Below are 12,901 nucleotides of genomic sequence, written 5' to 3'. Positions count from 1 at the left end.
TCCCACCCACGGATCCTTCAAAGTCTTATCCTCTGCACCAAGAGCACCAGGTCCAACGACGTTCCATCTCTTCCAAGTCCAGGCTACGATGCCTTGCCCACCATGTCTTGATGCTCCTTTTCAAGTACCCACTTCAAAGATGATTACCGCTTGTGCCAAAACATGATCATCCAACATGTAAAGGCGTTGTCACTATGCAGGGACACATCACAGTATCAATCACCATGACGTGACCCCACAATGTAAAAGGATACCATGTAAGTAAATGGATCACAAAACAATACCAGTATTTTGTTTACCTTTTCAAGACCCAATCCAATACCCCAGTGGGCAACATGACAAATAGATCATGAGAGGACGTAGGCATACAAGGACTTGCTCATAGCTTGCAGGAACATGGATAGAGATAGGAACTTCTCATTGGACCTTTCGGCACCCAAGGTAGCGTCATCGATGACCCTCCAGATCCTCCCACCGCGAAACCTACATGCCGATCCTATCACTCATCACACATGAAGCTGAACGTACCTGAGAATCATCCACACCTTGAGACTGGACTGCAGGGTATCCCATCCATAACGCTCCAACCAAGAAGCACCAACGATGCGGCCTGTATGTGAAATAGGAATACGTAAACAATAGTTTCAAATCCAAACGTATGCTTGAACGTACCAAAAAGTGACCCAACTCTCAGTCATCATCATCATCATCATCCACGTTGTAAAGAACAGTGGACGCTGATGATGATACTGATGGTGCCAACGAGGACACCCCTGATGACAACGATAATGATGGCGAGGGTGGTGGTGATCGTTGTCGTGATGGTGGTGATGGTGCTAATGAACGTGAAGGTGGCGGTGGTGAAGGTGGACGAGAAGGTGATGGTGATGATGACGCGGATGAGGATGATGATGAGGATGACGATGATGAGGATGATGATGATGGCGATGAGGAAGCGGAGGTGATTGGAGAAGCTTGAGGACGCGGGGGTGATGGTGGTGGCATAAGGAGAGCTTCAGGTGATGGCATAGGTGGCGTAACAGTAGCAGGAAGAGGAAGAACAAAAGGAGTGGCAAGCATAGGTTCGGGCAAAAGAGGAGGAACAGGAGAAGCGGGATCTAGATTTGAGCCATATTAGATGGTTGTCCATACACATAGCATGATAAATAGGATTTCATACTTACCAAGATACATGGGAATTGGGTCATAAAATTCATCCAGAGGGGCACCAGGGGCGAAAAGAAGAGGAGAAAGTAACGGCGAAGGAAGAGGAGTGAAGGCTATAAAAGTTATGATGCATATTAGAACGAGTGCAAAAAGATTAAAGTAAATCATGTATGTATATTTACTAAGATCCATGTCGTCAATGACATCCATGGGGTCAACATCAGCAGGGGCACCAAAAGCGGAAGAAAGAGGAACAGGAAGAGGCGAAGGAAGAGGAGACAAGGCTATAAAGATCATGATGCATATTAGAATGAGTTATAAAAGGTTACATTGGCTCATGTATGTATACTTACAAGCATCCATGTCATCAGTGTCGTCCATAAAATCACTCAAGACGATACCAGCAAGCCACAATGGCTCCTGGTAATGGACATCGACAGGAGGACGCATGTACACGTCCTCGTCATAGGCATCAGCAACTGTCAACGTCTCGAACACTGGCACTAATAGTATCCAAAATGCCTTATGTGAGTATATACAATCATAAACCATATATCACCATAACCTTTAAACTTACCAAGCTCACCGATATCCACCAAGGATAGGGCCCTGAATGCATCACCTATGATATACATAGTGAATGTGAGATAATGTATACCTTATTAATCATGATTTTCAATACTTACAAAGGTGAGCAACATCGGCATCAGTGATGGTGGCAACGGGAACAGGCACACCAAAAACAGGAAGAGGAGCAGGCACAATGGCGCGAGGCACATTGGCAAAAGCAGGCACAATGGCATGAGGCACATTGGCAGAATGAGGCACAATGGCACATGGCACATTGGCAAGAGAAGAAGGCACAATGGCACGAGGCACATTGGCGGAAGCGGGCACAACTGGCTCTTGTGGCACAGAAGGCATTGAAGGCACATTGGCACAAGGCACAATGGCAGGAGCTGGCACATGGGCACAGACGACAGGCACAATGGCACAAGGCACATTGGCAGCAGAGGAAGGCACGACTGGCTCTTGAGGCACAGAAGGCAACGAAGATGAAGGCACTAAGGCCACAGAAGAGGACACCGAACGAAGACCACGACGTTGACGAGGACCCTGTTGCATCCAGGCCACGAAGGAGACACCACTTCGGGCACCGGCACGGTCACCACACCACCAAACGAAACCAATTGTGCCAAGAACAAGGATGACACAGGAGCACCAGAAGCAACACCAAAGTGCGCGCCACACGACAACACGGCCTTCATCGCCAATATGGATCATGATGATCAGGAGCAGGAACAGCAATAGCTGGGCGCAAAGAGAAAGGGCATCGAAGAGATCTTGAGAGAACAACATGGCAACAAATAGCAAGTGATAAGAAGAGGTGGGGAAAAAAGGAAAAGTTGGTTTGACCCTGTTAAAATTGTAAATTTCAAGCGGCGCTCCATGGCAACCGATTTCACCCGGTATCTATGGATACCATGCTGTGATTGGCAACCATCCCGGAATCTTGTCCAATCGCGTTGGTGTATTAATCAAAGTGGAAGATAAGGACTGCTTTTCTATTTATAAACAAAATTTCAGGTAACGTTTATTTGTGGCTTGTCGAGGAACAGAGAAAAAATTCGCTCGTGTAGGCTAAAGGGACGTGTTTTATATCTTCTCTGATCAACTTGGGCTACTAACCAAAGATGTAGACGAAGGATGGGTTTATAGTCGAGTTTTCAGTTTGAAGGTGGATTGACATGTAGCATGTTGAGATACGACTAATAGAAGTTCATATGAAAGAGATCACGTGCTCAGAGGTATCAGACTAGGCTTGACTCTGACCACTGTGACGCCTTAGTCAATGTTGACCACAATGACTGCTTTTATAGTGGTAAACCAAATTTCAGGTAACGTTTAGTTGTGGATTGTCGAGAAACAGAGAAAAAATTCGCACGTGTGGGCCAAAGGGACGTGTTTCATGTCTTCTCTGATCAACTTGGACCACTAACGGAAGTCATAGAGCATGAGTGCTTATCTAATTGAGTTTTCAGTTTAAGCAATGAGGCAACCGAATTGGACATCTGGAAGACAAATGAGATGCTTCACCACAAAAGCTACATGGCTTGTCACAAACATGCGAGCGGTGTCCAACCCCACCACAATTGTAGCAATGTTCAGCTCAGGCTTCTGGTCAACTTTTCTCACGCGATGATGATGCATCACTAACAGGCTTTAGAACGGTACCTTCGATACGATCCATCATGTTTGCAAGGCTATTCTCAAAATCTTGGATATCCATGACAGGTACATGTGATTTGATGTTCGATGATGATGGCTCCTTGACCTTGGGGTTCCACAATTTCCTGCCTTTAGGTGCCTGTGGTTGCTCATAGTCATTTGATCCATGATAGTAAACTGGTACAGCCTCATGCTGCATGCTTTGTTGATGTGGTGCAGGCAACAATCCTTGGCGTGATAGTGGATTGTGAGGTGCATGTGCATGCTGCTGCATGTGGTCTATCGTAAAGCCCAATTGACCTCTCTTCAAAAAGATATTGTTTAGCTCATTTGGATGCGGTGTATTCTTGCTCTGTTGATTAATCGTCCACATCATCATCACCTCTCTTAAAACTGATTCTCATATAATAGGTGCATCTGTTGAAGCTGTATCCTTCTTCATCGCATGAGTCATGGTATCCTAGACAACCCATCACCTTGGCAACAGGAGGCCCACCATGCGTTAGGTATGACGCATTCTAGGACCGTCTTCTATTAATAAAGGCCTTATTCGAGGCACCCGAACAATACCTTCGGCACCTGAATGGTACACGGTCATACCCAATGATGGTGACAGCATGCTTGCACACAAACCCCATGACGCAGCATACCTAAATACGGCTCCTCACCTTTGTGAAAGTGCCGTGGTATACAATGCATTCAAAGGACTAAAGCATAACCTCTGCTACTAAACAAAGAGGGTGAAACGCATTCCATACACTTTAATCAGTGGAGTTCTTGCCAATGATGATCCATTGATGATTCATTTACGAACCACTGAATGGATACGGTATCTCTTACAATACAATGCTTGATGATTATGACACGTATGACCATGAATGAATGCTATCCCAGGCTATACCGAGCCATGTTCACATAGAAGGACCACCCAAAGCTCTACTTTGTACTGCTAAATTGACCATACAGGATGACGTACCCTCTACTGGTTATCATCTGCGCATCCCCTAAAAGATAGAATCATATGCTTTCTTCACATGGTGTAGTAACCAGGATGTATACAAGTTCATTATGGTTGGCTATATGAGCTCTATCATCTGTATTTATGGGTCCATAACAATCTCGCTATGTTTATTATTGTATTGCAAAGGACTACGAGCCATGAGCTAGGAGTGGTGGTGACGAATCGATGCAATGCATTGACCTAAAGCAGCGAAACTTCAGATCTCGTTCAACCATCTGGTGATGGTAATCTTCAGGTCCAGTCTTTTCCCCTTGAGATAGCGAAGACGATACATGTTGGTTTCATTTGCAGGGAAGACATAAATGTTTTTGAGCTGTGGAAAGGTTTCAATGGCGTTCCAAAAAGCATCATCACCATCCATGCCTTCAATGGAAAATCCAAATCGCTCCAAATGCGCAAGCTGCTTCAAGGCATTGATTGAACATGCGGATGGCGCGGTATTACAGCTAATCCCAAAGCAGGATAAGTTCGGACATCCTTTGGCAAGTCCAACAAGAAATCGTTGCGTTGAAGTGCATTCCCATTCACTGGTAACAAACATCATCAAGCGTTCAAGAGTCCCAAGATGAAACATTGCCTCTACCACATTGTCGATACGCGCCACGCTGTTGAACGTAACATCGAGTTCTTTCAAGTGTGAGTGTTGGGCAAGCTGATGAAGGTATCGTTCAAAGGGTGGGTTGGCGCCAGCGTGCATTGGAAGATCCATCTCTACTACAAGCTTTGTCAATTTGGTCGATGCTGAATCAGGCACTACACACACTTCATCCGTTAGAAGGTAGCGTATCTCCAATTCCTCAAGCATAGGTGCATGACGCGGTATCCGGGATCCAGAGTAGGCAAGGGAAAGACGCTTCAAGCAAGGGTACTCGATATTGTATACCTCCTCCTGCCCATTAGCAGCCTCCACGTTGAATTTCATACATTCGAGTGTCTCATGATGCTGCAGTAGAATATAGATAGCGTTCTTCCAAGCATCCTCTTTCATGCCATAGACCTGGACATCAATATGGGTAACACCATTCCCTTTACATCGAGGTTCTTTTTGATAGTAGGCAATATTGAAACCACCACAACTCTTCACAATGTCAATGCTGTTCATCCAGGGATAATAATCCAAGACGACGCGTGTGGATTCCATATCTTGCCATGGAGAAAGGGAAAGCTTCTTGAGTGACGGAAAACGTTCCCCAATCGCTTTTAGCTTGTCGCTGGTAATGATGTCGCATACATTGGAACAAATGATCAATGTCGTCAACTTGGGCCAAGTCATCATTGGAAGAGAGCTGATATCTGTAGCAGATGGGCGGTTGACCTCGAGTGATTTGAGATTGGGGCAATTGCCAAGAATGTCGGTAATCGGTAGCATGGCCTTCCCAAGCGGCTCAATTTGAAAGTGTGTCAAAGTGGTGCTGATGGACTTCAATGAGTCAACCAGCTGATCCATGCAATCAGCCGTAAATCCTTAAAAAACAGCTTTATCAATAAAAAGAAGTCAAAGAATGCATTCAACTCACTTTCAATGGCTAACTCCTTCAACGAGCAAAAGTCATTATTGCGCAGTAAATCACAAAGCCATGTTCCTCCAGTGAAAGAAAAAATATCCAATGCCGTGATATGGCGAGCAAGCGGGATGAAGTCCAAGATGACCTTGTACTCATAGAGCCTGATACGTAACCCATTAAAGGATTGAACGATACGATTACGCCATTCATGTGATACATGCATAGAGGGATCCGGCTTGAATGAATCCCAGAGTCCAAAGTACATAAACATGGGAATGAGCATGGTGATCACAATATCCATAGGAAGCTGGCTGATAAAGTCGATGCATGCATTCTGGCGTTGCTCAGCATCCATTTTGACTCGTTTCAAATCATCATAATGCTTATCCATGGTGTCGGCCATAGTCATTCCCTTGCTGCATACATCAATGACTTGAAGTTGTTTTCCTTGCTCGCTGTAAATGTCGGCTTCGCGTATATATCCAAGTGCTGAAGAAGACGATAGCTGTTGCATAGCTTTGGCATCGTGAAGAGCTGATTCAAAGTTGGCAAGCTTTGTCAATGCCATGGCGCGTCGATCCAGAGTTGTCAAGATGGAGTGAATGGGTTCATGGAGTTGAGTGGTTGCATGGTCGACAATCGTTGAATACTTTTCAGTTGACACAGGCTGAGTGGGATGTTTGCATAAAGCGTGCCAAATGGAATCTGCCATTGTTGGTTGACTGAGGAGGAAGGAAGAAGAGGTCTTGTCCCACTCAAGCATGAAATCTATTGGTTCAAGCGCGTCCAGTCAAACAAAGCGGCTTTATTTTCCTCCTTTCCAACAACAGGTCCTTTCGACACTTTATCACTTTTTCTAAAGCTTTACTTTTGCTCCTTGTCGACATTGCTGGTTCCCATCTTCCAACGCAATTGGTGCCAGCCAACATTCGTCTCCTTGGTTACGCGCCATCTCTATTACAGCTTTTGTGGACTCATCGCTTGGTCGTCCTCGTTTCAGTTGCCTCTTTTACACCACGCTACACACCTTGCACGTATGGCAATGACGTCTGGAGTCAAAACCAATCGCCAACAATGGTCACCAACTAATCTTGCTCGCCACCTCGGTGCTAATCGGTATGCAGCTTGGCCGGTCCACGGGTGTCAAACTCCACGTATTATCATTCTCTCAACCAAGGCGTCCTTTAAAACTTGTGTAGACACACTTTTCCATGGCTACCAGCGTTGGTATGTGTAATATGACCGGGTACAGGATTGGCAGAGTTCGAAGAGTGTTTATTTGCTTCAGGTTGCTGATCATCATCATGAACACCATCATCATCATGTAGTACCAGGCCTAAACCACACCACGTATGCTGTTTCCCTTCATGGATCTATATCTCTTGGAACCTGTTGTAACAATCAAAGATTGAAAACAAACCACACCACGGCCTTCCAAGAATGGTTTACATTCATCCAACAGCGTGTGAACCTTCAGCTGTGTCCTTTAGCGGTTTCTCGTATGCTGCTGTTATCCTCCAAGTACTGTTTTGTTGCTGGATCTTATGGATCGGGAGGCAAGTATGGGTTCATGGTCGGTGATTCCTTTAGGTCAAGGAGATGATGATGGCAATATGCGTGTTCAAGGAGGATCAGGTTTGGCTTGTATGCATCTCGATATCTATACACGTTGAAGGATGGAAGAATGGATATGGTAAGAGCACATGGGTGCATGATGTGCATGGATGATTCCTTTTCTCGTTTCCCTAGTTGTATTAGTATAGCCTTTCAATCTCTGAAAATAAAAACGGGTCATCATTCAATCGAGTAAAACGTTGAGGATGTAATAGCAGCATGGTTAGTCGTGGGTTAAAAGATGCTAAATCCAATGTAAATCCTGCGACTACATACCACGCAGTGTAAACATGCACACAACTGTACGCATAGTCGTGTGCTAGACGATGCGTGCTGTACCATTGTTTTCCATGGCAGTATCTCAAATGATCAATGATAAATTACCTCGCAATCTATTGAGGGATGGTAATCCTGGTACAATCACCGAACATGCTTACCTCATTATCCTTCATCTATGTTCCTCATTGAAATGCAGTATCATGAATGCTATAAAAGATAAGCATTTTCTTTCGTTTAAAAGTGATCCATATTGTAACACGCATCCTAAAATCAGAAACGAAGGTGATTATGATCGTCGTATTCACTTTGCAATGAAAGCATCATGTCACTCAACATGAAAAAAAGGATGAGGACACTAATTTTTGACAAGGCTCTTGGAAACGCAAGCCCATTGCTTGCAACATTTATTATTGTGGATATCGAACAATGCCAACATCCATCAAAAGCTGGTGATGGTGATAGGCAGGTATTGTTACACAAGCACGTTACACTTGTCTTTCCCCAACATCACCTGCTTCCATTCCTATCTCTCATGCTGTTTGCAGATTGTATCATTGTAGACAATGTTGTGGGAGAAGGGATCCATAATGGTTAGTGTTCAATGTCATAGCGGAGGGAAATACATTAAGGCGGGCCCCTCAACATCAATCATCTCTTCTTCCTTTTACCAATCTCTCTTCATTATGAGTCAAAGGCACGATCCCAGCACTTTTTCATCATCACCTATCAATTACCATTATCAGGAACGACAAACGATCATTTCAACAACAACACAAGAGATCGACCGACTTGCATGTCAATTCATGGCGAAGCTCAATGAGCGTTCGACGGCATTCGCGAATGGAGCCAACTTTGATCTTGCTTTGTGCGATGCAGCCCTTATGCGAGTCATTACCCCAACGTTATCACTTGGCTACTTGAAAGCAGGCAACATTTACCAGCAACAAGGACGACAACAACAAGCAGTAGCGATGTATGAGGAAGGGCTTGGCATGGTGCCATCATCAGATGAATGTTACGCCGACCTGCAAATGGGGCACGCTAATGCAAAAAATGCCGCCAGCAAACGTCTCGATTTCATCACTCAACTACCTATGGAGATTGCTGCGTCAGAGATCTTGCCTTGGGTGTTTCACAACTGCAAGCTGGAAGCAGATACTCCTTGCCCTTATCTTTATGTATCAAGCACATGGCGAGAACGTATCTTGCAATGCAACAACTTGAATTTCTACCTTGAGGAGTCGAACAAGGGCCCTCCAGGCCACTTGCATGAGCTAAAGCGGTTTTCACAGCATGTGAAAACATTGTCAATGGAATCAGGGTGGATGGACGTACTTGGGAACTGTCTTTCGATCTTCGACACATGCAAATTTCCCAATCTCACCAAGTTGACAATCAAGTGTAGGTATTTGGTGGATAAGTGAGCATTAACAAGATAACTAATGCATTTAATGTAGACTTCGGTTATTGGGCAGGCGAGGTTACATATGCACTTGAAGCTGTGAGCCAGACTGTGACGGATTTATACCTGTATACGGAGGAGCATCAAACACCTGATATTCATTTGGCTGTTGTACTCGATCTTTGCCCGCACCTTGTATCGTTGAATCTTACAGCTTGGGACATTGTCGACCTCCCAGAGTCATATCCAACGTTGACACACCTCACCATCAATGTCTTCTGTGGACACCTTTCGCATGATACGATGACCAACCTCCTCTCCCATCTTCCGTCACTCGTGCTCTTTGGCACATACCACGTTCCAAACACCACCTTTCTCACTCGCCGACACTGCCCAAACATGAAGATACTGATGTGTGGTGGATACTGCGTCTTCAATCACGACCACTTTGATCGACATCTGGATGGGTTGCAAAAGCTATGCTTTGGATCTATTGATGACGACGAACCATACGACGGTGGCAATCTCATTTCACTCTTACGTGAAAACCATGAATCTCTGGGACATATCGCGTTGGCGGGGAGCGTTACATTGCAGGAAGGAAACCTGGACTCGTCAATGGAATTCAATCGCTTGGAGGAACTTGAGGTTGATGCTGAAAACGACGATCTCATTATACTCGCTATTTGGATCATCCATGCATCACCATATCTACATCGTATCAAGATCTGTAATCCTGGGGGATCAAACAATGATGATTTATACAATGCATTGAAAGGATTGAAGGAGTTGGGAACGCTTTCAGCAACAGAGCTGGTAAATGATTCGGCATCGTTTGGCAATTTACTTGAGTACCATGTACGGCTTGGCAAGGATTCACCATTGAAGGAGCTAAAGGTTTTCATGGACGATCATGTATCGACAATTCCGTGGATGGATGCAATTGCCGGATTGGAAAGCTTGCAAAAGCTTGTGATATCAACAACTGGAATCGAGTGTAATATCACTTATGAGAATAGAGAAACGATAAATGACGAGACTCAATAAGAGATTGAGAAAGCAGGTTGACAAACGTGAGAATGTGTGCCAGGATACAACATCGAGTCATCTTCGACCTATTTTTCGACTATTGCAACGATCACTAAGGGATGTCCCTCTCTTTCGTACCTTGAGTTGAACTTTGGTGGTAATCCAGCACCTGAAGGATTCATTTCCCGAATCAATGATCAGCCTACGCTCCAATGTCTACATATCTATGCTTCATCAATCAGCGTCAGAGATATCATTTCCCTGTTGTCGTTCACCAACCTTAACCTTATCATCATTGTCGCACCAGTGGATGACTACCTGATGGAGTTGTTACGAAAGCACATACCACATGTGGATCAGCGACCTCGTTAATGTATCGATATGCATGTAGCGTCGTAAAATAGTAAATAAATGGTCATCATCATTCTGGTTTCTTTCATTGAAATCATATCCCAGAGCTCCAATAATAATTTGCAAGCCAAAAGTGCATTCATAGCTATATGTTCTGCCTACCTATATCGTTCCTTCGTCCATGACATTGTGCTGCTGCTGCACGCTCTTTCCACAATAAATAGCTACACACCTAGTACTATGGTTTTCAGTGTCTTTGCTATATACAGCGAAATGACACCGTCGCATGTTGGGATTCACCATTGTTAGAAAACAGATGTCTCATCGCCAAAACATGATCATGAAATTGGATCTTTTTGAGTCGTCCTCATTGACTTAATCCTTCTCATTCTTATCTTGTCAGATCACGGATCATGGGTACATTTATAAAGATACTCTAGTGTGTGTTGCATTTAAAGCGGTGAAGCGTCGCCAAACACAATAAACAAGATTCTATGTATGCCATGCACTGTAGGCAATGACGGAGATGCGAACAATGATCCATTTACGAAGCACTGAATGGGTGGTGTGATGTCTATGATGGCTTTTATGATATGCGGGGTGGTGATTATGGGATGTATGACTGTGAAAGCATGTAATCACCAGCTCTACAGGACCATGTTCATAAGCAAGGATCACCTATGCTTTAATTTTCTCTAACGATATCTATTCTTGATGCCTGCTTACTCGATTATTGATACCATCCGCGCATGCCCAATCTTGGCAAGGTGTATACTTCTATCATCTGTTGTAAACGTCACCCACGAAAAGCAACCGCAGCCAAACGAACAGCTACTCATGTGAATTTGGGTGCATTAGGGGGTCACACGAGCGTAACACTCATGTTCTGTTTACGTATCCATGACGACATTGTAATGTTTATTTATTGTATTGAAGATGTTCATGTGAGATGAGCTAAGAGTGGTGACCATCGATCTATACAATACAACTATATAAAGCAGAGAAATTTCAGATGTCGTTCAACCTTCTGCTGATGGTAATCTTCAGGTCCGGTCGTTTTTCCTTGAGATAGCGAAGACGACGAATGTTGGTTTCATTTGAAGGGAAGATGTAAATACTCTTGAGCTGTGGAAAGGTTTCAATGGCATGCCAAAAAGCATCATCACTATCCATGCCCTCAATCGAAAATCCAAATCGCTCCAAATGTAAAAGCTGTTTCAAGGCATTCATTGAACATGCGGATGGGGCGTTATGGCAGCTAATCCCAAGGCTGGATAACTTTGGACATCCTTTGGAAAGACCAGCAAGAAATCGGTGCATTGACGTCGATCCCCAATCACTAGTAACAAACATCATCAAGCGTACAAGACTACCAAGGTGAAGCATCGCGTCTAATATATGGTCGATACGCTCCAAGCTGTACAACGTCACATCGAGGTCTTGCAACTGCGCGTGTTGGGCAAGCTGATGAAGGTATCTTTCCAAGGGTGGGGTGTCACCAGTGTGTGTGGGACAATCTCTGTGAACTTGTAGCCTTTTCAATTTGGGTGATGCTGTGTCAGGCACCACACGCACTTCTAAGCAATAGGATAGTTGTTGTATCTCCAAATCCTCAAGCATGGGTGCATTGCGCGGTATCCACCACCCTGAGTGGTCAAGGATAAGATGCTTCAGGCAAGGGTACTTGATATTGTGGACCTCCTCGTGCACATTAACGACCACCACGTAGACATACATCCATTCGAGCGTCAGAGAGTGTTCCCTTAGAATATGAATCAGATACTTCCAATCATCATCTTTCATAGAATAGACCCGGATATCGATGTTGGTAACACCATTCCCTGTACGTCGAGGTTTGTGTTGATAGTAGGCAATATTGAAAGCACTAGATATCTTCACAATGTCGATGCTGTTCATCCAGGGATAACAATCAAAGACCATGCGTGTTGATTCAGGATCTTGCCATGGATAAAGTTGAAGCTTCGTGAGTGAAGGAAACCGTTTACCAATTGCGTTGACTTCATCCCTGGTAATCATCTCCCGTGCATTCGAAATCATCAATGTTGTTAACTTTGACCATGTCGTCATGGGAAGAGAGGTGATCCCCATATCATGAGGTTGGGGGATATCGAGATAAACGAGATTGGGGCAATTGTCGAGAATATCGCCAATCGGTAGTGTTGTATCTGTTGTAGTGCATTTCGGGACCCGTGCATATCGCGATATGCCCTAGTGCATTTCGGGATTCCAAAACACCCTAGTGCATTTCTGGACTATAGGCAGCCGTTGTTGATTGTGCCCTGC

The 12,901-nt window shown here is 44.5% G+C and overlaps 5 protein-coding genes across 5 annotated transcripts; 1 reads left to right on the top strand and 4 right to left on the bottom strand.

The window, feature by feature from the left end:
• Positions 1-690: 690 nt before the first annotated feature.
• On the bottom strand, positions 691-2,526 carry O0I10_006286 (uncharacterized protein; the record flags this gene model as incomplete). The annotated part of the gene is made up of 6 exons (XM_058486316.1): positions 691-1,118; positions 1,185-1,280; positions 1,350-1,451; positions 1,521-1,670; positions 1,745-1,789; positions 1,854-2,526. 6 exons carry the CDS (start codon positions 2,524-2,526, stop codon positions 691-693), a joined length of 1,494 nt encoding a protein of 497 aa, XP_058342928.1.
• Positions 2,527-3,349: 823 nt separating this feature from the next.
• O0I10_006285 (uncharacterized protein) lies at positions 3,350-3,670 on the bottom strand (the record flags this gene model as incomplete). Its single annotated transcript, XM_058486315.1, has 1 exon — positions 3,350-3,670. One exon carries the CDS (start codon positions 3,668-3,670, stop codon positions 3,350-3,352), a length of 321 nt encoding a protein of 106 aa, XP_058342927.1.
• A 943-nt stretch (positions 3,671-4,613) lies between these two features.
• O0I10_006284 (uncharacterized protein) lies at positions 4,614-6,634 on the bottom strand (the record flags this gene model as incomplete). The annotated part of the gene is made up of 2 exons (XM_058486314.1): positions 4,614-5,881; positions 5,935-6,634. 2 exons carry the CDS (start codon positions 6,632-6,634, stop codon positions 4,614-4,616), a joined length of 1,968 nt encoding a protein of 655 aa, XP_058342926.1.
• A 1,864-nt stretch (positions 6,635-8,498) lies between these two features.
• Positions 8,499-10,618, top strand: O0I10_006283 (uncharacterized protein; the record flags this gene model as incomplete). The annotated part of the gene is made up of 3 exons (XM_058486313.1): positions 8,499-9,216; positions 9,273-10,214; positions 10,413-10,618. 3 exons carry the CDS (start codon positions 8,499-8,501, stop codon positions 10,616-10,618), a joined length of 1,866 nt encoding a protein of 621 aa, XP_058342925.1.
• Positions 10,619-11,605: 987 nt separating this feature from the next.
• On the bottom strand, positions 11,606-12,706 carry O0I10_006282 (uncharacterized protein; the record flags this gene model as incomplete). Its single annotated transcript, XM_058486312.1, has 1 exon — positions 11,606-12,706. One exon carries the CDS (start codon positions 12,704-12,706, stop codon positions 11,606-11,608), a length of 1,101 nt encoding a protein of 366 aa, XP_058342924.1.
• Positions 12,707-12,901: the final 195 nt, after the last annotated feature.

Source organism: Lichtheimia ornata (genome assembly GCF_029851405.1).
Source record: "Lichtheimia ornata isolate CBS 291.66 chromosome Unknown scaffold00027, whole genome shotgun sequence".
Lineage (NCBI taxonomy): Eukaryota > Fungi > Mucoromycota > Mucoromycetes > Mucorales > Lichtheimiaceae > Lichtheimia > Lichtheimia ornata.
This window is presented reverse-complemented; position numbering and strand designations above follow the sequence as displayed.